The sequence below is a fragment of the Conger conger genome, chromosome 19 (assembly GCF_963514075.1).
Source record: "Conger conger chromosome 19, fConCon1.1, whole genome shotgun sequence".
Taxonomy (NCBI): Eukaryota; Metazoa; Chordata; class Actinopteri; order Anguilliformes; family Congridae; genus Conger; species Conger conger.
Genome location: NC_083778.1, coordinates 18787598 through 18811006, shown reverse-complemented (window position 1 = coordinate 18811006; position 23409 = coordinate 18787598). Strand labels below are relative to the sequence as shown.

The following is a 23409-nucleotide window of genomic DNA, read 5'->3' as shown; positions in this document are numbered from 1 at the left end:
CACAATGGGCGATTCACAAGGCTGAAATGCCACCCTGTCTCTCACGCTGCTCCTACAGAACAGGCCCGCTTACATAACCCATCCCCATCAAGCTGCTCAACACAACAGACATCAAGGTTAAGTGCAGGAAGTACAAATCACACTTGGTCTCTTTTTTTTCCTGGATTTTTTCCCTTTTTCCTCCCAATTTGGTAGCCAATTGTACCCCGTCTGATTCAATTAGAGCTAGTATTAGATACACCGCCCATACCCCGTACCTCGTCCCTTGGCGGCCCGAAGGAGAACGACACACCTTCTTCAAACCGTCTTGTCTCATGCCCGTTGCCGTGATTCCAAGGTGCCTGAGGTGTTTTATTGTGCGGCGATCCGCTGACCCTGCCAAGTCCCTCCCCCTGGAGCAGCGAGCCAATTATGCTGCTCCACATGAGCCGGCCAAACTTGGCTTTTGGCAGGACCGAGAATTGAACCCCAGTCCCTGGTGTGCAACTGCAGCGAACTGCAACCGCAAGTCTGCTGTGTCTTACTTAGCCTGTTGGTCGGTTACTCTAACACTTGGGTCTCTTTTGAAAATAAAGAGATCGTATCTGTCGACGAGACTAACCTGCTTAAAAAACATAGGATAAATGGAACAAATGACACAATCGATGAAATGTGTGTTTGTTGTTTACGCCGTTTAATTAACAGTTGCACTGCAGGAAATATCCACGGGGTTATTTCACACACGGTCGGAGAGCCGAACATTTGAACAGGAGACCTCGACCAATGGATTTACTGTACAGGACACGTACATAGAGAATCACTCACCTGCATGAGTCTATTACCGCCTCTATGAGGCGATGCACACAGGGACAAATCACTGCATCCAACCACTGGGGTCAAAAACCAACAGACTTTACAATTCAAGGAACATTTCCCAGGAAACCTCGGGAGTTTAAACTGGAGGAATAACAAGTATAACGACCTGGAACAAGGGACTTTATTCGGCAAGCGTCATATGCACAGCCAAGGAGAGGAGGGGGGGGGGGGGGGGGGCTGATTATTTTCTGAAAAGAAAACTTGTTTTGGCTTTAAACGCAGGCCCTGGTTTATACGAGAGGCCCGTGTTGGTTCTGCGGGGCGCACAGTGGCGGGATGACGTTATTTCCAGATCTTTACATCTCTCTGAAGGGTTGAACTGGTCGGGAGAGGCGACGGCAACGTTTTCATTGGCCGTTGCTCAAGTGACAAATTACAAAGAAGCGAGAATTAAAGAAGTGTGCCTGCAGCCTCAGCTTTGCGACGGCTCAAGGTTTAGATTCATGCTGTACAAACTACGGCAGTTAATATATTTTTTACAGAATGCAGTGTCCCTCCCCACTTCCCCCGACAGCAGGGTCACTCGTCAGCACCCAAACTGGGTCGCAGGAGCACGAGTGGTGGGTCCCAAAATGAGCCTGGAGGGGACTAGGAGGCCAGGCTAGTGCGTGTGTGTTTTTGGTCCCTGAAAGATACTGGAATTTCACATTTGGGTCCTGACATTAAAAAAAGTATTTAGAATTTGGGTCCAGAGATTTTACAAAAAAAATTAAAAAAACCAGCAGAATACGGGGGTTTTATCAGCCAGCGAGAACTCGGACGAGATCCACTCCTGTGGGCACAAAAAGTAAATTATGACGTGGAAAAGGGCCAGTTCTGTTGAGGAATCACAGCAGGCAAATATTTCAGGGAACTGTGAACCCCTGTAGGCACAGACACATCCAGCCAATCAAAGGGCGGCGGAAGCAAGAGTTTGGAGACCGTCGAACGGAACGCTCTGCCGCCCCAAATCAGCGACGCTCACCGGAACGTTCGACACGGGCATCTCTGAGGGCCACTCAAGGGGAAGGACCCAGTCACCGGGGAACTGGTGCAGTCAACGCTCTATAAAACAGTCCACTGACATCCTCAACGTGAAATTGTTCCAGACGGGAAAAACTCAATTTCCCAGGGTCCCTCAGAATCAGACGGTGAGCGCGGGCAGACCAGTGACCTCCATCAGAGTTGGACTCTCGAGAGAATCCATGGAGCTGCCCCATACGCGAAATAAAGGCAAACTTGTTTGACTACATTATTTATAGGTTATATACACTACTTGTCTAATATATCAAGGGTTTGGTGTGCAAGGGGCATACAAGTGACTTTTTGGGCCAAAACGAGTATTGTACATCAAAAGAAATCTGTTGAGGAGATCTATCTACTGGCAAAAGATAAGATGAGCCATCCTTCAATTCAATTCAATTTTTCTTTGTATGGCTGTCACAAAGACGCTTTACAGAGTAACACAGATGGAAATAAAATACATCAGCCCTCATCGCCCAAAAGCACATAAATTTCTCCCTCATGGGGAGAAAAACCCTCAAACAGTAGTGAGAAAAAACTCAGGAGGAACTGGGCTATAGGGGCAAGCCCATCTTCCACTGGCCTATAAGTTTGATGTATTCAGCTCGTAAGTAGGTTTAACTACATTGAAATAGAGGGTCAAAATCAATAGACTCCTCCCAAAAACCTTGGTGTGTTCAAACATGGGTTTTGGCTCTTCCTGTAAAATTTGGAAAATGGCTCTTAAGCTCCCTTGCGCACCAAACCGTCATTATGACGACGAGTCAACCCTCCCCAACCGAGGGCGACCAAGGCCTTCGTTAAAGTCACCTGACATACGCATTTAAGTTCACTTGTGCGGAGCGTTGTATTTGAAAAGGTGATTGTGCATGAAACGGAGTGAAGGGCCGACCAACAGCGCCCCCTAGCTGCTGATCTTGGTGAGCATCGTGTTGATGGCCTTGCTTGACGTGGGTGGGTAGAAACAGAGCTGAGGGCTGGGCCCACAGCGCCCCCTAGCTGCTGATCTTGGTGAGCATCTTGTTGACGGCCTTGCTTGACGTGCGTGGGTGGAGGGGCTGTCTCTGGGCCCGTGGCAGCGCCCCCTAGCTGCTGATCTTGGTGAGCATTGGGTTGATGGCCTTGCTTGACGTGGGTGGGTAGAAACAGAGCTTAGGGCTGGGCCCACAGCGCCCCCTAGCTGCTGATCTTGGTGAGCATCTTGTTGATGGCCTGCTTGACGTGCGTGGGTGGAGGGGCTGTCTCTGGGCCCGCGGCAGCGCCCCCTAGCTGCTGATCTTGGTGAGCATCTTGTTGATGGCCTTGCTTGACGTGGGTGGGTGGGTGGGTGGGCAGCGCCCCCTAGCTGCTGATCTTGGTGAGCATCTTGTTGATGGCCTTGCTTGACGTGGGTGGGTAGAAACAGAGCTGAGGGCTGGGCACACAGCGCCCCCAAGCTGCTGATCTTGGTGAGCATCTTGTTGATGGCCTTGCTTGACGTGGGTGGGTAGAAACAGAGCTGAGGGCTGGGCCCACAGCGCCCCCTAGCTGCTGATCTTGGTGAGCATTGTGTTGATGGCCTTGCTTGACGTGGGTGGGTAGAAACAGAGCTGAGGGCTGGGCCCACAGCGCCCCCTAGCTGCTGATCTTGGTGAGCATCTTGTTGATGGCCTGCTTGACGTGCGTGGTGGAGCTGCGTCGGCGGGCCTTGCCCTGGACGGCGCGGCGGCGGCGCACCTCGCGGCAGAGCTCCAGGAAGGGCTCGCTGGCGCAGCCCCCGCCCGTGCAGGCCGAGCACTCGTAGAAGGCGCAGGACAGCTCGGCCGCCAGCCGCTCGCCCTCCTCCGTGCTCACCTGCCGCGCGTGCTCCAGGTCCGCCTTGTTGCCCACCAGCACCAGCGGCGCGCTCTTGGGCTTCTTGGCCTCCTCCACCAGGCTCTTCAGCGGCGCCACGTCCTGGAAGCTTCCCCGGTCCGTGATGTCGTACACCAGGACGAAGCCGTCCGCCCAGCGCATGTGGCCCTCCCTCTGGAGCACGTCCTCCTGTGTGGGGGGGAGGGGGGGGGGTTAGCATGCACTCAGGTTACATCAGTTATATTTAGTGGGCGCCTTTATCCAAAGTGACTGACAGTTGATTAGACTAAGCATGTGGCCCTCCCTCTGCAGCACGTCTTCCTGTGGGGGGGGGGTTTGCATGCACTCAGGTTACATCAGTTATAATTAACGGGCATTTATTTAGCTTTTTATCCAAAGCAACTAACAGTTGATTAGACTGAGAGCAAGGGCACTCCCCCCCACCTCCAGAGCAATGTGGGGTTAAGGGCTCCAACAGCTGCACTGACCTTATCAGTGGTTACACTGGGGCTTCAACCACCACTAGGATATAGGCTATAGGCTGCCCCGCGATTAGCATGCTAATTAGCGGGAGATTAGCATGAAAACATGGGGCTTATTCCAATCGCTTATTTTCCTCCTCCTCCTCCCTTTCCGTGCGTCCTGTCCTCCGTGTGAATTGACGGAATCTAAAAGAGGTGAGCTGCTTAATCGTAATTCGCTCTGGACTTGAGCATCTGTTAAAGCGATGACTGTAATGTAAATCGTCTCAGGAGGGCGAGAGCAGGAGTGATTCACCGGCACGAAAACCCCAGAGCTGCCGCGCTCTGTCACTGCTGATGGTACGAGAGAACGCTCGGCAATAAAGCGGAACACAACTGGCCCCAGCCCAGACACATTTACGCTGTGTTCGCCTCCACGTTTAATGTCATGGGGCAGTCTGTATCCCAGTGGCTGAGGTACATGAACGGGAGCTGGAAGGTTGGTGGTCCAAGCCCCGGTGTAGCCACGATAAGATCCGCACAGCCGTTGGGCCCTTGCGCAAGAGCCTTAACCCTGCATTGCTCCAGGGGAGGATTGTCTCCTGCTTAGTCTAATCAACTGTCAGTCGCTTTGAATGAAGATATCAGTAAAATAACAAAGAACGATGAAGTGCTGACAGTAGTAGCCAGTGTTAACTTAGAACCAAAATGCCACCATTACATATGCACTGGGGCCTGGTACGGAATGCTGCAATGTCACGTGACTAGCAGCCAGCCAATAAGCATTCCTCACCTACCCTGCTCCACAGCCTTCATATTACTGGTCTACACACCCCAAGAGACTATGATCTCATTGTTATTGTTAACGACCAATAACTTCGGGTCTTTTATCACGAGCACTGCTAATAAAATGAATAATAAATGTTAGCTCTGAGGCATTATGAAGAGATTTGACTCCCAACACAATTTTCAAGCTGTCCGCATTATAAATGCACATATTTTAAACCCCAAATCCGCTCTCTGCCAGATTCTGAATCACAGGCTTTTTAAAGGCCCTGCACAAAAGCCTTCGACTGTGAGGCCAGGCTCCGATCGTTGCGTAAAAATAGACTTTAATGAGCAACGGGTGGCCTGAGTAGAGTTACACAGGGGATGCCAGAGTCCGGAGAGACAGGCACACATGTGCAGTCATTGTGCCGATGGCTCCACGCGCATTATATGGAGAAGGAGAATGCCTGATATGATAATGGCCACGTTTCCCGAACGCGTTAAGAACGTTCTTAAGCTAAGAAAGTTCTTAAGGACCATCTTAAGAAGCAAGCGCGTTTCCCGAAACACCTTCTTAGCCTAAGATGATTTTTCGTAAGAAGGCTTTGTAAGAAGGGTCCGGAGCGTTCTTAAGGGCCTTCTTATCTCTTAAGAACGTTCTTTATCGGGAAACCCGGCCAATATCAATTCATCTATTAATATAATAATTATTTCCTTTGATTATTTCGCAACCCTTTTCATTCATTTTCAATTAAGTTCATTTGCGTCATCTGATCTATATTTAGGCTGCAATTACATGTTTAAGGGGCTACAGAAATAGGTCTTGTTGTTGTTGTTGTTGTTGTTGTTGTTGGGCATAGGCGTACCTGGCCAGCCGTGTCGAGGATCTCCATGGTGACGAGCTCATCGTCGATGTTGGCCTGATGACGATACGTTGACTCTGGAAAGAGACGGGGGGCACAATCCATCAGCACAGGTGTGTGTGTGTGTGTGTGTGTGTGTGTGTGTGTGTGAGAGAGAGAAACCTGCTTGTTAAAACGACACGGTGTGTGTCGGACTGCAGTTGTGCCCGGGGGGGTGATAATGGGAGACCCTGCCCACACCAAGAAGCAACGGGAGCAGCCCCAGCAAAACACTGTCAAAGACACGCACGGCTTAAAACAAATCGACTCTTTCATTTGCTCTGGGTAATTTGTTTTTTTTCTTTCTTTTAATCTTTCTTTGTTATACGTTTTTTTAATGCCGTGTGAGGCACTTTGACCTTAAGATCAAGGTTTCTTTCTTTCAATTTTTTTTTAATCTGGTTTGTTGCTTCCTTTGAATGCCTAACCCAAACACAGTTTGGTTAGCTGTGTCAAGCAAAACATTTTTAAATACCACTTACAATTTAAGAGAGTACTAAATGCAGCCTTCTCCATCCGCTTGAATAAGGACATCAGCTTCTTGAGACAGGACTCGATTACAAAAAAATTTCTTAAATATCAGTTAGACATGTTTTATGTAGGGCATTCCACGGATTATAACGGACATGGCTAAAAAAGGCTTTTTTACGGGCTTTTGAATAAACCCCATAATCACCCCAAACTAGGACAATATTGCACTCCCCAGATGCACATTTCAGACTCAGGAAACACAAACGTACATAGTTTAGTTCAGAAGATTTATCTTTCTGTCAGCTGAGCACAGTTGGTGGTCTTAAGTAATGTACCTTGTAGCAGCCGTTAATTTTCCAAATGTCAGTTTGCTTTTTTAAAAACTAATACACGCAGTGGGTGACGGGACGGGTCATTATTATTCCGGAAGATGATTCATATTCTGTGAGAGTCTGTGGTGGGCTGTTAGCTCCAGGCTGAGTGGTGGGCCGTTAGCTCCAGGCTCAGTGGTGGGCTGTTAGCTTCAGATTAAGTGGTGGGCTGTTAGCTTCAGATTAAGTGGTGGGCTGTTAGCTTCAGATTAAGTGGTGGGCTGTTAGCTTCAGATTAAGTGGTGGGCTGTTAGCTTCAGATTAAGTGGTGGGCTGTTAGCTTCAGATTAAGTGGTGGGCTGTTAGCTTCAGATTAAGTGGTGGGCTGTTAGCTCCAGGCTCAGTGGTGGGCCGTTAGCTCCAGGCTCAGTGGTGGGCTGTTAGCTTCAGATTAAGTGGTGGGCTGTTAGCTCCAGGCTCAGTGGTGGGCTGTTAGCTGCAGGCTCAGTGGTGGGCTGTTAGCTGCAGGCTCAGTGGTGGGCTGTTAGCTGCAGGCTCAGTGGTGGGCTGTTAGCTGCAGGCTCAGTGGTGGGCTGTTAGCTGCAGGCTCAGTGGTGGGCTGTTAGCTGCAGGCTAAGTGGTGGGCTGTTAGCTGCAGGCTAAGTGGTGGGCTGTTAGCTGCAGGCTAAGTGGTGGGCTGTTAGCTGCAGGCTAAGTGGTGGGCTGTTAGCTCCAGGCTAAGTGGTGGGCTGTTAGCTCCAGGCTAAGTGGTGGGCCGTTAGCTTCAGATTAAGTGGTGGGCTGTTAGCTCCAGGCTCAGTGGTGGGCTGTTAGCTCCAGGCTAAGTGGTGGGCTGTTAGCTGCAGGCTCAGTGGTGGGCTGTTAGCTGCAGGCTCAGTGGTGGGCTGTTAGCTCCAGGCTGAGTGGTGGGCTGTTAGCTCCAGGCTAAGTGGTGGGCTGTTAGCTGCAGGCTGAGTGGTGGGCTGTTAGCTCCAGGCTGAGTGGTGGGCTGTTAGCTCCAGGCTCAGTGGTGGGCTGTTAGCACCAGGCTCAGTGGTGGGCTGTTAGCACCAGGCTCAGTGGTGGGCCGTTGGGACGCAGTGGAGCAGAAGCAGGCCCCTGGCTCCAGCACGCAGAGCACAATATCCCATTAGCGTAGCTGTCAGTCCACATCCTGGCCCCGCAGGTCTGGGATGGCCTTTTGACAGGGGAGATGATTTAACGCTCCGACTGACTGCAGACGGGCGGGGAAATGCACGCAGGAGCAGGCCCGCGTCCGTAACTCATCCGCTTTCGGTTCGCGCCGCCGCCCTACGGGGAGAGAGCGCGGCACGTCTCCGGGAACGTCAACTCCTCTCGGCGTCCGGTGATTTATCCAGCGAGCGGAGCGCGGGGGTGATTGGCACCTGAGGAGGTCGGGGATTGTGCTCGTCTGGCCTGGTTTTCCCCCGGAGCGCCGCGCCCGGGCCGGCTCTGCACCGTCTCGCTCCGTGTCGGCGTTCCCGAATCTCGGAATATCGGGCCCACAACGAGCCTGAATTTTTTTTACATTTTTCAATTCAGTGTTCGTGAGCTCAACTGATTTCAGTTACCGGCAGGGACTGTCACGACGTTCGGCAAAGAACATTTGAACGACATGTCTGAGATCTTAAAAAAAGGCTGAAAACGAAAACTATATGAGCCAAATGAGACCAGGCCTGGAATGTAAGATAAGGTAGCTGAGCATGCAACACGCTCAGTTCCTGCATCGCTGCTTCGGGCTCCGGCCGTTTCCCCGTTTCCAATTTGTGTCGGAAAAGCGGATCGCACCGGAAGAGGTGGAACGGCACGCACACCAGGGGCGCTGGTGTAAAAGGGGATCATCACGCCCCTCACGCCGCGCAGTAAACGTTTTTTTAAGGATCAATGTGAGGTGCTGCAGGAGCCTTGGCCCAGGACTGGCCGCTCTTGCGCCCTTCTCAGTGCAGCTCAGAGAGCCGGGGCGTGAAAACCCGCGGAGACCCTGCTTCCAGACCCTCTGCCGCTTCTCAAACGGACGGGAGAGAGTGCGCGCGGTAACTCGATGTTCTCATCACCGGGGCGCGCCTCCCCCGCCCCTCAGCTGTCAGTCCTGCACCTGCTACCCTGACCAAAGAGCCCAGAGCAAGGGCTCATCTCTCTGCCAGAGGAGGGCTGTGCCGGCGGCATCGGGGACGGGCGACGATCGACAACACCGCGGTTATTTTTGTGATTTGTGTTCGAAATTGATCGTGCGTAACTTTCACCGTTAAATTTGAGGCGGGAAATCTGATTGTGGCCAACATTTTACAGGGGGGGGGGGGAAGCACCGACCGAGCAGGTGCATTGTAATGCAGCCCTCGTTCGGGGGAGTTAATAACGGAAGTTGGTGTCTGTCTCTTCTCATTTGCGCAGAAATTTATCAGCCATTAAGAGCGGGCACAATGGATCAGGAGCAATGAAACATGGTGATTTAAGCTGCAGAAAAGCCTCTCTCTCTCTCTCTCTCTCTCTTCCTCGTGTTAGACAGGCAGGTCAATATGTGCTCGGTAGAGAAATCATTTTTCCACTTTCAAAATATTTAGTTTTTTCCCCACGAGACCTTCTCAGCACTCCGAGTTCTTTAAACACAAATATTTTGGTTGTGAGATTCATGCCGAGCCCCCTGGTTTGTCGTCTTTCCCATCCGTCAACTGAGCCGACGGGAGTGACATTCAACACGACATTACAGGCATCTGGCAGACGCTCTTATCCTGAGCGACGTACAGTAAAGTGCAAATCATAACCAGGGACAAGTGCACTGCAAGAGGGATGTACAGATTCAAGTGCTAGGAACAAAACCCACAAGGAATAATGAAGTATACACTTATGTGGGAACAGTAAACAGTTTACATAGCCAATGGGAGGGTTCAATGGAACAGTTGATCGAGACGGCTGACTCCACCGTATCAACAGGTCACTGGTGCTACAGAGTTAGCCAGGCTGTTCCCAGTTGGGGCAGTGCAAAAGGGCAGCAAAACACAGCTTTGTCATCGTTTGAGGTCATAGTTGTTATGGAACACTGCTTGAACCCCCGACTAAAAACAAGAATAGAATGGGCCTTTAAAGCAAACACTTTTACATGTTTCTTCACAGGGGAATGAGCTTGATATTGTTGTACTGTTATACAATCTAATGAAAAATGTACTCATATTTAATTTGTCTGCAAACACATGCAAAATGAAGGCTCGTGAGACAAACTGCACAACAAAGAAGACATCGCTGTCTTCCAACAGGACATTTTTTTTCCCACACAATAATTCCAGTCTGCCCTGACACGGGAACTATGACGATATCCGTTTGTAATCCAGGGCTCCTGTGCGTTCATTATGATGTGTGGAATGAGCAGAGGGACGTGCTTTAATACTGCGCACTCAACTGGAGCGGCAGAAGGAATTAAAAGGAGGTTTTGGGTGACTCAACTATATCGCTAAGCAACCATGACAAACTCTTGAGGAGTCGTTGGAATCTGAGAAGGAAGAGATGATTTCTGAACCGTAAAAGTAAAATTCTCAACCATTATGGAGAGTTTCATTATGAACAGAAAGGTGTCAGTACAGATTTTCAGAATATAGATATTTTTTGGGCAACGCTATTTTGTCGTTTGCTTATTTGCATTTGGAATTTGTATTTGTGCAGAATGTGGAGAGAGAGAGAGAGAGAGATGAAGCTCTATCCTATTGGAACATGCTTTTCTGCTGCATTTTTCCTTGATCTTTTGTGTTTGGGGAAACGTGCTTGTTTGGACCCGCGAGAGAACAAGACCCATGTACACTGCATTAGAGCCTTAAAAACCCCCAACAATGTTTTGGTCAAAACGCAAAAAGCAAGCGCACGCAAAGCTTCTGAATTTATGGGCGAATGTTCTTGCTGCTACATACTTTTGCCATTATAACTAACGACTGGGAGTCAATGTAATTACCCTGTGGAATTGCTACCGTCTGTAGATGTGAGTGCGCTCTTTGAAGGGGTCTTAAGCGGGAGATACTGCAAATTCCCTGGATTTATCCCGGCATTCCACTTCTCCCAACCTCCACCTTCCATAGACGTAAACACGTTTCTGTGTGGAGTTACTGTAGTGTGCGTGAGTGAAGCTACACAACCACTGTTCACATCCAGAACGACACACCACCTCCACCCTCCATAGACGTAAACACGTTTCTGTGTGGAGTTGCTGTAGTGTGCGTGAGTGAAGCTACACAACCACTGTTCACCATCCAGCACCACAGCGAAACAGCTCAGATGAGATGAGATGTCCATGTTATCGGTGATGAGACGATAAAACATAGCCACTAAGAACTGCACAACAAGGGAAGCTTCAACTGACACGGAGGGAATATTTTGATTAAGACGAGGGCAGCAATAAAGATGCTCTCAACACAGTTCACTGATGCTAGCTAGTACTGCTTTATTTCTGTCTTACACTGACACCAGAGCGGGAGTATGGCAGATGATGTAAAAGACGAGAAGGTTGTCTAAATGCAAACCGTGTTTACGCTGAACTGCTGGGGTAAGTGTACACACTCCCAAGTGAGGCGGAGGACAATATGTTCCAAAACCTAGTGAGCCCAATAAAGCGAGCACGCTTCAGACGCACCGACTGCGTCTGCGTGTAAAAATACAGAGAAGCGCGGGAAAAAAAAACATGACGTGGAGGAAGGTCCCTCAGGGAACGACTCACCAGGGTGTGCTTCTGACATTTCCTCCCAGGAAAATGTCAAACAAAGTTCAGGCGCAGGCGTGACGCGTGGAAATGGAAATTAACTGAGCGTGTCGCAAAACGTTATCTCTCCCAAACGAACACACCCCGACGCAGACGACGACCCCCCCCCCCCCCCGAGCGGCTCTGCGGAGACGCCTGTGTGTCGGGCGTAGCGGCGATTAAGCCCTCTCAGAATGGAGAAGAATGGGCCCGTCTGTGTGAAAGGTACTGTACGCGGGGTGAGCCCTGCCACCGGGGCTCCCACCGATGATACGCCCCGCGGGATTGTGGGTACAAAGAGGCCGTGGATCCGTGGGCGGGCGGTGTGACTTACCGAGGGTGGGGTCGTATTCCCAGATGAAGCGCTTGGTCAGAAAGCGCACCACCAGTGCTGTGGGGAGAGAGAGAGAGAGAGAGAGAGAGAGAGAGAGACAGACAGAGGCATTGTCAGTTTCATCGCTTCCGAGAAAAGGGCGCCGATTAACCGGGGTTAATCCTTTGAAGAGCGGTTTTAGTCTTTTTTCAGTGTTCTAGAACTCCACTGCGGAGTTCCACACCGGCGGCGATTGTGACATCAGCATTAGAAGGTGCAGTTAAGAACATTCTGATGCATTCTAAGAACATTCTAAGCCCGTATTTCTGATGTTGCACATTTAATAAATGTAAACCTGTAAACCAAAGGGTCCCTGGTTCAAATCCCAGGCGGGAACTCGGCAAAGTTCTGAACCTGAACAGCCTCAATATCCAGCAGCATGAACCTAATATGAACCTAAAGAGCCGTGCACCACTGCAGTAGTCAACAAAATGAGATTTTTTTTTTCTTCTTCTTTAAATGTCTCTGCCACCCCTCCCCTCAGGACTCACGGGGATCCCAGCCTGCCTTTTTGAAGTTCCCCCTGAGACAGATCTTATCAGACCATTCACATGCCCTTATCGTTTCATCCGCATTTTTCTCTGTACACCAATAATATGCCGTCTTCATACAGACAGCCGCATGTCAGAGCGCTTTCCACCGACTGCAATATCCATCGGCACGTCAGCCTAGAGCACAGACTCCCAACGCATCCTCTAAAACACACGCTGCCTCAGCCACTGCCGCCATTCTAGTGGTGATGTAGAAGGTTGTTGGTTCAAGCCCCGGCGCGGTCACGCTACGATCAGCACAGCTGTCGGGCAACCTTGAGCGAGGAAGTTCCCTGAACTCACCATTGCTCCAGCGGGGATTATTATCCCCCCTGCTCGGTCTAATCATCAACTGCAAGTGGCTTTGGATAAAAACGTCAGCTTAATCATGATTAAAATCGTTCTCCGTGTAGGTCTGAAAGCCCTGTGCGTCACGCTCAGCGGCCGGCCCACGGATCCCCCGGCAGGGTTTTAATGTGAAAGGAGTTTCGGGGACGGGGCCCCCGGTGCGCTCCGCCCCACATTAATGAGGCCGTCACACAGCAGCCGCGTGGACACACCTGGGTTTAATCTGCGCGGCGCTCAGATAAGAGTCCGTCTGCCTCCCCGGCGGGCCGGGGGACGCTCGCCCCCTCTGCTCCGGCGTTCGGTGCCATTTTTTTTTTTTGATGTTTTAATTTCAGAGACGCACGCAGCCATTTATCAGCCCTCTGTGAGCGGCGCTGCTAGCCTCCCTTCATCTCCCCTCGCTGTGAGAAACAGCCTGAGACATTCCTGTGCCCAACAGCCCCCCCCCAGGCCTGTTCACAAGCACTAATACCCCCCCCCCCCCCCCCCCGGGCCTGTTCGCACACATTAATACCCCCACCCCACCCCCCTAAGCCTAACCCTAACCCCCCCATGGGCCTGTTCACACGCACTAATACCCCCCCCCCCCCCCAGGCCTGTTCACACGCATTAATACCCCCCCCCCCGGGCCAGTTCACACGCAGTAATACCCCCCCCGGGCCAGTTCACACGCATTAATACCCCCCCCCGGGCCAGTTCACACGCATTAATACCCCCCCCCGGGCCAGTTCACACGCATTAATACCCCCCCCGGGCCTGTTCACACGCATTAATACCCCCCCCCCCCGGGCCTGTTCACACGCATTAATACCCCCCAGAGACACCGTGACTCGTCTCTGCCCCCTACAGGGGACTCCGGTCTCTGGGTCTTCATCTCCAGAGGCATATATTCCACTACGCTGAAAGCTACTCTATAACGGGACGTAATAATAATAAAATAATAATAATTTATCCAAAGCGACTTACAGTGGATTCGAGTAAGCAGGGGACAATCCCCCCTGGAGCAATGCGGGGTTAAGGTTCTTCGCTCAAGGGCACAACGTCTATTAATGCCCCACATTTTGTACACTTTGTAATGTGTCAAAAAGAGTTCAAATACCTAATATATTTGTGCAAGGTCTTTGGAGGATTTCGCACTGGAGCCGCCCCCATGCTTCACCCCTCCAGACGGTACAGTACGCGCTGCTGACTCAGCACTTTATTTTAAGAAGGATATGCACTTTAAGACCCTCGACTGGATGGCCCGGTTACACCGCAGCAGAGGAATGTGTAACCCTCCACCCAGGTGGGCCCTGGAAAAGGGAGCTTCTGTTCTGGGATGCGCAAAGATATCCAACACGCTGCTGAGATATCGAACACAACAACACTCTGTTTGTCGGTGATGTTGACGTGTGGCTGCAGACCTCCTTGATCTAGCACTGGCTGTACATATGGTACATATGGTAAATGGCTGGCATTTATATAGCGCCTTTATCCTACATAAAGCGCTATACAATTAATGCTTCTCATTCACCCATTCACACTCACTCACACACCAATGGCGATTGGCTGCCATGCAAAGCACCAAGCAGCCCGTCAGGAGCATTAGGGTTTCGGTGTCTTGCTCAGGGACACAGCCCGGGCAGGGGATCGAACCGGGAACCCTCCGATTGTCAGACAACAGCTCCTACCGCCTGAGCCAATGACGCCCCTAAACATAAAGTATCTTTGTGCAGAGCTCTTGTGAAAAGATTCAGTTTCAGAGTTGCCTTTTCCAGACTTCACCTAGGCCACGCGGGCAAGGCAACGAAAAGCACCCGCCAACGACGGTCACGTGTCGGGCGAGACGGGGCTCTCTGCCGCTGTCGGAGCCTGCCGTGCCCTGCCCGAGTGGCTCCAGACGCGCCTGAATGGGCCACTTTAAACTCCCAGGCCCTCGCGTTCCCGGTGAAGGAGCGAAGGCGTGTTCCGTCGAACGAGACAGCGGAGAAAATTACTTTTGTCCTCGAACCGGAAAGAACATCCGTCTCGGTTCTGCCCCTCCGAAAATTAGCTTCACCAAAAGCCATTACTTTGAACACGGAACCTTCTGACATCGCCCGATTTAATCCTCTGCCGAGCCCCCGGTGCCAGCGGTCTCTGAACGGAAGGACATCTCCACACCTGCAGGAACGTGAGCTCAGACCACTTTACCTTTCTCCCCTCTCCCCAATTTTAAATTCCCAGCAGCCTCTACAGCACAACAGTGCCACCCACACCAATGTCAGAAGAAACCCGTGTAGTCCTTCAATGCTCTTGCCCATGACACAGACACCAATTTTCCCTGCCAAGCACAATAGCCAATTTGACAGATAAAGCACTTTCAGTGCTTTGCTGTGATGAGGGGGAAACTTGCCTCAACCACTACTGATGAGTAGCACCCACCTGGGTGATGCAATGGCAGCCATTTTGTGCCAGAACGCTCACCACACACCAGCTGAGGTGGATCAGGAGAGATCAATGTTTTTGCCAATTGAATCAAGGGATGATTCATTCGGTCTCGGGACGAAAGAGCCAGGGTTGGGAATTTAGCCAGGACACCGGGGAACCTCCTACTCTTTGTGAAGAGCGTCAGGGGATCTTTAATGAGCACAGTTAGTCAGGAAACCGGGACGCGACACAGCAGGAGAGCCGGAACCCCTGCGGAACCCCTGAGGAACCCTTATAGAAAAAGCCAACCGTTTCCCAGTCATAGTAACATACGACACAGCCCAGGTTCTAGCTAGTAAAATCAAGAGTGGGGTCGAGACCGTGAGCGCGATCATTTGCATGACGTTTTTTTTCCCTTCACTCCTGTGAGATGCGAAGTGCACTTGAACAGGCGTTCGGAAACTCGTTTGAACACCAGTTCGTCCTTAAAGTTGCCGTAATTATCTCTCCTTCACGGAGAGAGACATCCTCTTTTCCAGGCAATTGCATCTGATAGTGCTCGACGATGTGAAATGCGTTCGCAAATCTTACCTGGGAGCCATTTTCCCTTCCCTGGGTCAGTCAGCCATTTCACACTCATTCTGCTCTGTAATTGCCTTCTATTCAGAGTAATTCAGCGGTTCTTTATCTCGCCATAGTTTGTCACGCCTCCAACCAGGATTGCTGACAGAACAGCACTTTTCTCTTAGAAACAAACTCAGTTATTCCGCGCTCAGGAGTCAAACAACCTGTATTCAATTTATAAATTGGCCCATAATTTCACCATTTATGAGACATATTTTCAATAAAAACTTTTTTTCTTCTTATATATTTCGCTTCTGGGTCAGTGCAAGTTCAGAAACTTTTTTTCTTCCCCCCCCACTCACTCCCTAAAAGCCGTTACGCACATTAGCGTACGAGCCATTTACGTGTGAAAAGAACACCCCACACGTTCGGGTTAAAGGAGAAACTTACTTAAACTCCTCAGCCAATGTTCATTGTGGCAGAGATCAAACAAGCATAGCGTGATTCCCCAAACTGTACCTTTTTAAAGTCATGTCAAGCTTGTCAAAATCAGTTTTACAATATACAGAAACCACCCCCACCCACCCAATCACACACAAACACACCTACCCCACACACTATTAAATCCTTCAGAAAAATGAACAGACGTACTCTTTCGCGCAGTCCAAATTGAATCCTGATACCTATAAAATCTGAACACGGGGAAAGGTTCCTGCTTGTGCGGCTCATTTAGTTCTGACGGGAAAGCGTGCTTAATGAAAACGAGAATGACTCACGTCGAGCAGGGATCCAATAACCGCCCGGGCCGTGAGCTGCAGGAAGAGGAATGCTACAATCCGGTAAATGTCGACCGTTGCTGACCAGGCCCCATAACAACACTGCATCATTAGGAGATAAGTTAAGACGCCCCCTTTTGTTGGAGGAGCTAATTGCACGGCGGGCAATGCGACTGAACGGAACCCAGTGCCAATTAGTAATGCCAGATTTCAAAATGAAATCTAAATTGAATTAATAATCGTAAAATTGTTGCCTGACACAAACTCTGGTTCTGTGTGACTGATTCTCGTTGGCCAGAGTTGAAAGATGGCGCCAGACAAGCTGTGCATTTGCCAGCCAATTACGTGCACTGGACACGAAGGCAAACACAGTCAGGGAGTGTGGCTCCATTACCAAACGTCTTAAATCTGATTTAAGACCTTTACTGTTCGTGCAATGAAATACTTATTTCCCTCATATAACCAAAAGACAAATTGGAGAAAAAAACCCCCCAAAAAAAAACATCTGATCTAATGCGGAACAAAACTACAATTATAATTATTCCCAGACCCATATGAAGGCAAGCAAACTGACATTGCAGGCAGGCAAGAATAATTATGATGCAGATATCAGAGCCACATCCTTTGGACTGGAGGACAGATCCCTTTTCCCATCTATGCAATTCAATTCAATTCAATTATATTTGTCTTGCGCTTTTCACAGCAGACTGTCCCAAAGGTGATTTACATAGTAACAGAAGAGAATCTTTTTTTTTTTAAATATCAGCCCTCAGCTCTCAAATCACCCACAGACGCCCTTTTCATCCAAATCCCATTCTCCCTGGGAAACACTATAATGCCTTATGATGCATTATAATGCCTTATTGACTCACGTTAATGTGCACAGTGTGGGGATAATCAGGGTGAAGTGCTTAAAGACGGCTGGGGAAGGCACTGTTAAAATGGCACGGACCTCCGCGCTAATGATAAGATTACATCTGTGATGCTCTGTGGCTGTGGAGAAACCCAACACCACACAGCCCCAGACACAAAGCACCTCCACACCAAATGATCCAATTACTCCCTAAATTATTATTGCCACAGAGGCAGCTGCTGTGCAACAGGAGACAACATTGTGCTTTTTTTTTTTTCAGGTTTTATTAGGGCAGTAAACAAAATGTCACATCCTTTGATTCATCGGATAATGAAGCGAACGGAACGGTCTCGGCGCCTTCCCACGACGCACCTGGAGATCGATCGTAACGGCCTCGGGATGGAGCAGGAGATACACAAACTGGCAGATTGGGACCGCACTGAGCATGTGCAGAAACAACACTGCCATCAAGATGGAGTCAGACCCACTCCAAAAAACTCTGAGGACAGATAATGGCAGTTGCGAGTTCTAGCAATTACACAGCGTGATTACCTACCGATTTACACAAGTTATTATCAGAAATTATAAAGACGATTTAAAGAACGGAGCGCATTTCGTTTTCCAACAGCTTCAATGGGACTTTCCGAACACAATTTTAACACAGATCGGTTTATCCTCAAGGTAGTCGTAATGATAATTATATTCTACATCACAAATGATGTATTTCAGGGTAAAATTTGATATGAAGAAAGACATTTGTACTTCTGATTAATCCCATACAAACAATGTGTCAGACCATTTCAATTACAGTACAACCACCTGAACAAGTGCAATTCCATGCTTCTAATATTTCTCAGAGATTATTTTATGGCCCCTCCCAGGCTATGACCATGTGTGTGTAATATGCACTTTTGAGGGAGTAATAAGAATTGATTCTTGCATACGGATTTACTGCGTAAACAAGTAACTGTTTCACATGCCAAAATCCTGTTTTTACAGTTGCATTGTTTATTTCTGTGTCTCCACGGTGATGTTGCGGGGGGGGGGGGGGGGGGGGGGGGGGGGGGTCTGGAGATAGTTCAGACTAAAATTAACCCGTCCCAATATTCAATCTCCTGGGCCTTGGGTCACGCTGGAATTAAACTCACTAAATCACAGGGCTGCCAAGGGGCCCTCCCACTGAGAGCCGCACTACATCACCAGAGAGCCCCATCGCTGTGGTCACGGCCACTCCTCTGGACCTCCGGCCTTGTGTTTCGTGGCAACGGCCGCCATTTTGTTTCAACGTGCTCACGCCCTCCGCCAAACCCCTCCACACTCAGCCGAAGGAAGGATTTGGTGAAATGAAATAAAAAAAGAGCAAATGACTGGATATTGGCAGACGGCTCACGAGTACTAATGACAAGAGTAGCTCGGGAGCACCTTTCATGTAACTCGTTTGCAGCCATAAAAGCTCAAGAAACGAAAAACGCTTAACGGATCAGCAACAAATTAAAGTACGATCAAGAACAAATAAACATCAGACCATAAAAGCAACCGAGATCCAGCTAAGGGGCTAAAGATGCGTTTTGCAGCGGAGTTTGGAAATGAGCGAATGTTGGTCGCTCTCTAACCTCTAACCCCTAACCCTAAGAGCTGTCCCACACCGGCCTCAGCCTCATCATCACTCCCTAACCCTGTTCCTGGAGATCTGCCATCCTGTAGGCTTTCACTCCAACCATGAAAAAGCAACACCTCATTCAACAGCTAGAGATCTTGAACTGCTAATTCTTAGAATGATGGGTGCCAAATTAGTGTTGAAATGAAAACCTACAGGATGGTAGATCTCCAGGAGCAGGGTTGGGCAGCACTGCTCCAAGCTAATGCACACACAAACACATGCACACACACACGCGCGCACACACACACAAACACACACACTCCTTTATCTCTCCTGTATTGACTTTCGGTCGTCCCTGCCGCCACTCTGTGCCACCTGCTCTCCTGCATTAACTCCAGCAGCGTGATGATGAGCCGGCACGGGGCACCTGGTGACTGGGAGACACAGACACAGACACAGACACAGACACAGACACAGACACAGACACAGACACAGACACAGACACAGACACAGACACAGACACAGACACAGACACAGACACAGACACAGACTCACTCACTCACTCACTCACTCACTCACTCACTCACTCACTCACTCACTCACTCACTCACTCACTCACTCACTCACTCACTCACTCACTCACTCACTCACTCACTCACTCACTCACTCACTCACTCACTCACTCACTCACTCACTCACTCACTCACTCACTCACTCACTCACTCACTCACTCACTCACTCACTCACTCACTCACTCACTCCCCAGGGCTCAGAGGGCCAAGTCTCTCCCAGGCTACGGCCACTCAGGAGAGCCACCATGTTCCCTTCTTCACGCCTTTCAGTGAACATCTTCCCGATTACGATGTCATTATTAATAACAATAATGTGTCTGATAGGAACCTGACATTTCCAGCAACGGGTAAAGGTCGTGGCAGGGAACTGGCAGGACGAGCACACATTTTTCCCATTTAATCGCTCCTTAAGCGTTCAGAAATATGCTAAAATGCAGAACTGGGAAGGAAAGCCTTAAAACGGACTAGAAACACTGGAGCGTAGAATGCGAGCCACTTACACCGGCGTTGTCCACGTGTGCAGCCTGCGATTACAGATGAACTTTCAGAGCACAAGTCCTGCGGTTCACTTCTGCCCGGAGGCTGTGAGCAGATGAGAAGCGGGGTCGCTGTATGAATGGGATTCTCATGTTCCCTCCCTCCCCCCGTGAGAGACCGGGGGGTTTCCCCACACCGTCCCGCCCCGAAAGCCGTGAGTCTCAGCGCTCGCCCCCGCCGTGAGAGAACGCAGCACAACGGTCCGCTCATTGCGACCGGCCCCGTCTACCCTGCCCCGGCGCTTTGAAGATTCGGTTTCCTGCGCTTCAGAAAGGCGCAGGAGACACCGGACCCTGTTGTTCCGCGGGCTGAGACAAAGTCTTCCGTTTCGACCCCTTTTTGCACCACGTTCCCGGAAAGGAGGCTCGATTACCCGTTGCTCAGCGCGTCCAGGAGACCGGTCCAGAGAGGCGGGGTGCAGGGTTTCTGCAGGGAAGGACGTAGAACGGCCGCTTTTTATGAAACAAACGGCACAAGGATCGGCAAGATAATAAATACTGGCCTTATCTGGGCCGACCGGGAAGTTCCGCGCGGGCATGCTAAATCACAGGGGATTAAATAAAGAATCCATTAAAAGGGTAAAAAGTTAAACTCAAGGAAGGTTTTAGGATTTATAAAGTCACCTTCAGAATGGCTAATAAGCTTATATGGCGCATCCAGCTAAATTTCAAACTTTCAACTCCCAAGGGGATGACACCGTGATGAAGGCCGCGCCCTTGAAACAAAGTTCAAATTCCAAGCAGAAACTTCAGAATAAATCTCAACGGCCTTTCAAGGATCCAGACTCTCTGCAGCATCCTTTCCATTAAAAGCAGTGAAGTTGCAGAACGTTTTAAATATATTGCACACAGGCCGATAAACAGAAGCGCGGTGTTGAGACAGACCGGAGATTTAAGCTCTAAAACGAGGAGCAAAAGGCGGTTTTTAGAATAATGAGGCGGTGCAAACGGCCATGCGCACGCCGTAGGCGGACTCGCGGCGGTACGGAGCGGAGGCAGACGGCAGATTTAAGAAAGGTAAACTGTGAAACGAAGCCCAGAAGCGCTCTGTGGGAGCAGGGGGGAGAGGAGGGGGGGCGGAGACGCACACTGTGTAAAAACAGGGCTTGTGCTCAGGAGCGGCCACGATGCCCGCGGCGAGAGACACGCTACACGAGCCCCGGCGATCTGCAGCCCCGGGCCAGACCAGAGAGCGACACACGCGCACGCACACGCTCACGCTCACGCTCACACTCACACTCACACTCACACTCACACTCACACTCACACTCACACTCACACTCACACTCACACTCACACACATACACACGCACGCACACACACTCACACTCTCTCACACACACACACACACACACACACACACACTCACACTCACGCACACGCACGCACGCACACGCACGCACGCACACACGCGCACACACGCGCACACACACACACACACACGCGCACACACATACACACGCACGCGCACACACACACACACACACACACACACACACACACGCACGCACAGACACGCAGACATGCACAGACATGCACAGACACACACACACACACACACACACACACACACACACGCACGCACTGTCTTTACGGCCCTGTCGTTAGGCTGCAGAGAGCCTGAGAACCCTCAGGAGGGACCCAGGGAAAGGCTGTTAAAAGGATAATGAAAGTCATGACTCACACAGGAGCAGACGCGGGACCCCGCCGAACACTAAACACAGGGGGGGGGGGCTCTAAAAATAAAAACACAGAAGCAGCCCCCCCCCTCGGATGGGAGCCGCGGATTGGGGGCTCCACAAACCCCCCCGAATTGACATGCGGAGCGACAGGTACAAAGTCCTGTTCGGGACAAACAGCGCTGAACACGGACGGTAAACAAACCCGCCGCGTGCGTGCCTCCCCATCCCGGCTGCGCAGGGAAAGGCCAGTCTGGGGTCTCCAGTGCGGACTTAAACGCAGGCGCGGAGCAAGCGCTCGAGCGTTTAGAGAGATTAAAAAAACGGAATTGACTTGCTCGGTCCCGTTTACGTTTTTCACCGGAGCATTTTCCTGCCCATCTACAGGTCGGCTTTTCAACGAGAAATAAGCAAATTCAACCGTTGGCAAATTGCAGGGAGGAAATGAGAGCTTGTGGGGCCACTGGACTGAATTGGCAGTCAGGGGTCATGTTGGCTGCTGGCTGCGGCTGCAAATCTACGCTCTGTTCTCAGATTATCTTGCCGAGGACTAATGGAGAGTAATCTGCCACGCTTTACGTCGTCACAGAATAACTGCACTGGGAAAGCACAGCTCAACGATTCATTTCCATCACGGGTGGAACTGCTGCTGGAAACCGCTTTAAAAACGGTCAGATTTGTGTGACAAACTCTAAAGGCCCGACATGGCAAATTAAGCCTCGATTTGAAGACTAAATTCAATTCTGAATGGAGAGTCACCCTCTACGAATTTCAATTTTTGTGTGAAATAAGCCGTACAACAAAAATGAGGCTATCGGGAAGAACTCTGACCGCACAGTGAAGTCACGCCGCATGAGGACAAAGAGAAGGCCAGTAGCTTGAGTAGCAAGCCTGTAGCCTCGTGGCTAAGGGACATGACTGGGACCCGGAAGGTTGGTGGTTCGATCCCAGGTGTAGCCACAATAAGAGCCGCACAGCTGTTGGGCCCTTGAGCAAGACCCTTAACCCTGCAGTGCTCCAGGGGGGGATTGTCGCCTGCTTAGTCTAATCAACAGTAAGTCACTTTGGATAAGAGACGCCCTTCACAGCCAGGCCAGGCCCCTCTGAGCATCAGCGAGCTCGGTGGACTGTTCCAGAAGCTCACATGACTTCATGCGGTCTGCGTCTGGCTTCTTAATCAAGCGCCGATTCTTTTTTCCCAGGCAATGTTTTTACTGGCCTTGGGGGGGGGATCGCATCTGCAATTCAGCGCTCCAGAAACACACAGCAGCTCTCCTGGAAGCAATACAGGAAACAGAATTGCATTTGCCACAATATTACCAAGGACATCAAATCCAATTAAGGTCCGTTTTATCAGAAAGTTTATTTTTATTTTTTTTTTTTTTTTTTCTAATGCATAAACAAAATATTATTTGAAGAGAGGTGATGCATGGTAATTTTGCCGGGATCCCAGTGAGAGTCATTTGTCGGCCCGTCGGGGTCCCCTGACCCCGACATGTCATCTGAACGGGAAGCACGTGTGCTTTCTGTTTACACTACTTACGGTTACCTATAACTTCTCCTGCCAGACAAATGTTCCCTTTCAGCGGTCTGGGATTGGAGTTAAGTGCACTAATCCCAGAGGCATATCCATAAACAAATAATATGGAAAATCTGCAGCTTCCTGCCAAACGGGGCTCGTGCAGGAAACGTGAAAATGTCGCCTCAGCCCTGGCTGCAGCTTCTGGGCCAATTTAACTCGTTAAAGGCATACGAGGCTGGATTTCTCACTTCATCTCCACCCCACCTCTCCGTTGCCGGTGAGCTTGTACCGTGATAGCAATGACCTGAGAACCTGTAGTCAAACAGG

At 50.3% G+C, this 23409-nt stretch overlaps 1 protein-coding gene across 1 annotated transcript in view; it reads right to left on the bottom strand.

Annotated features, from left to right (window-relative positions):
• Positions 1-652: 652 nt before the first annotated feature.
• rerg (RAS-like, estrogen-regulated, growth inhibitor) overlaps positions 653-23409 on the bottom strand; it is a 37011-nt gene continuing 14254 nt past the window's right edge. Inside the window, exons 3-5 of the mRNA XM_061228963.1 lie at positions 11676-11732; positions 5786-5859; positions 653-3879 (exon numbers count right to left, since the gene is read on the bottom strand). Coding sequence (XP_061084947.1) covers positions 3472-3879; positions 5786-5859; positions 11676-11732 — 539 coding nt within the window. The 3' untranslated portion in view covers positions 653-3471. The remainder of the gene's footprint in view (positions 3880-5785; positions 5860-11675; positions 11733-23409) is intronic.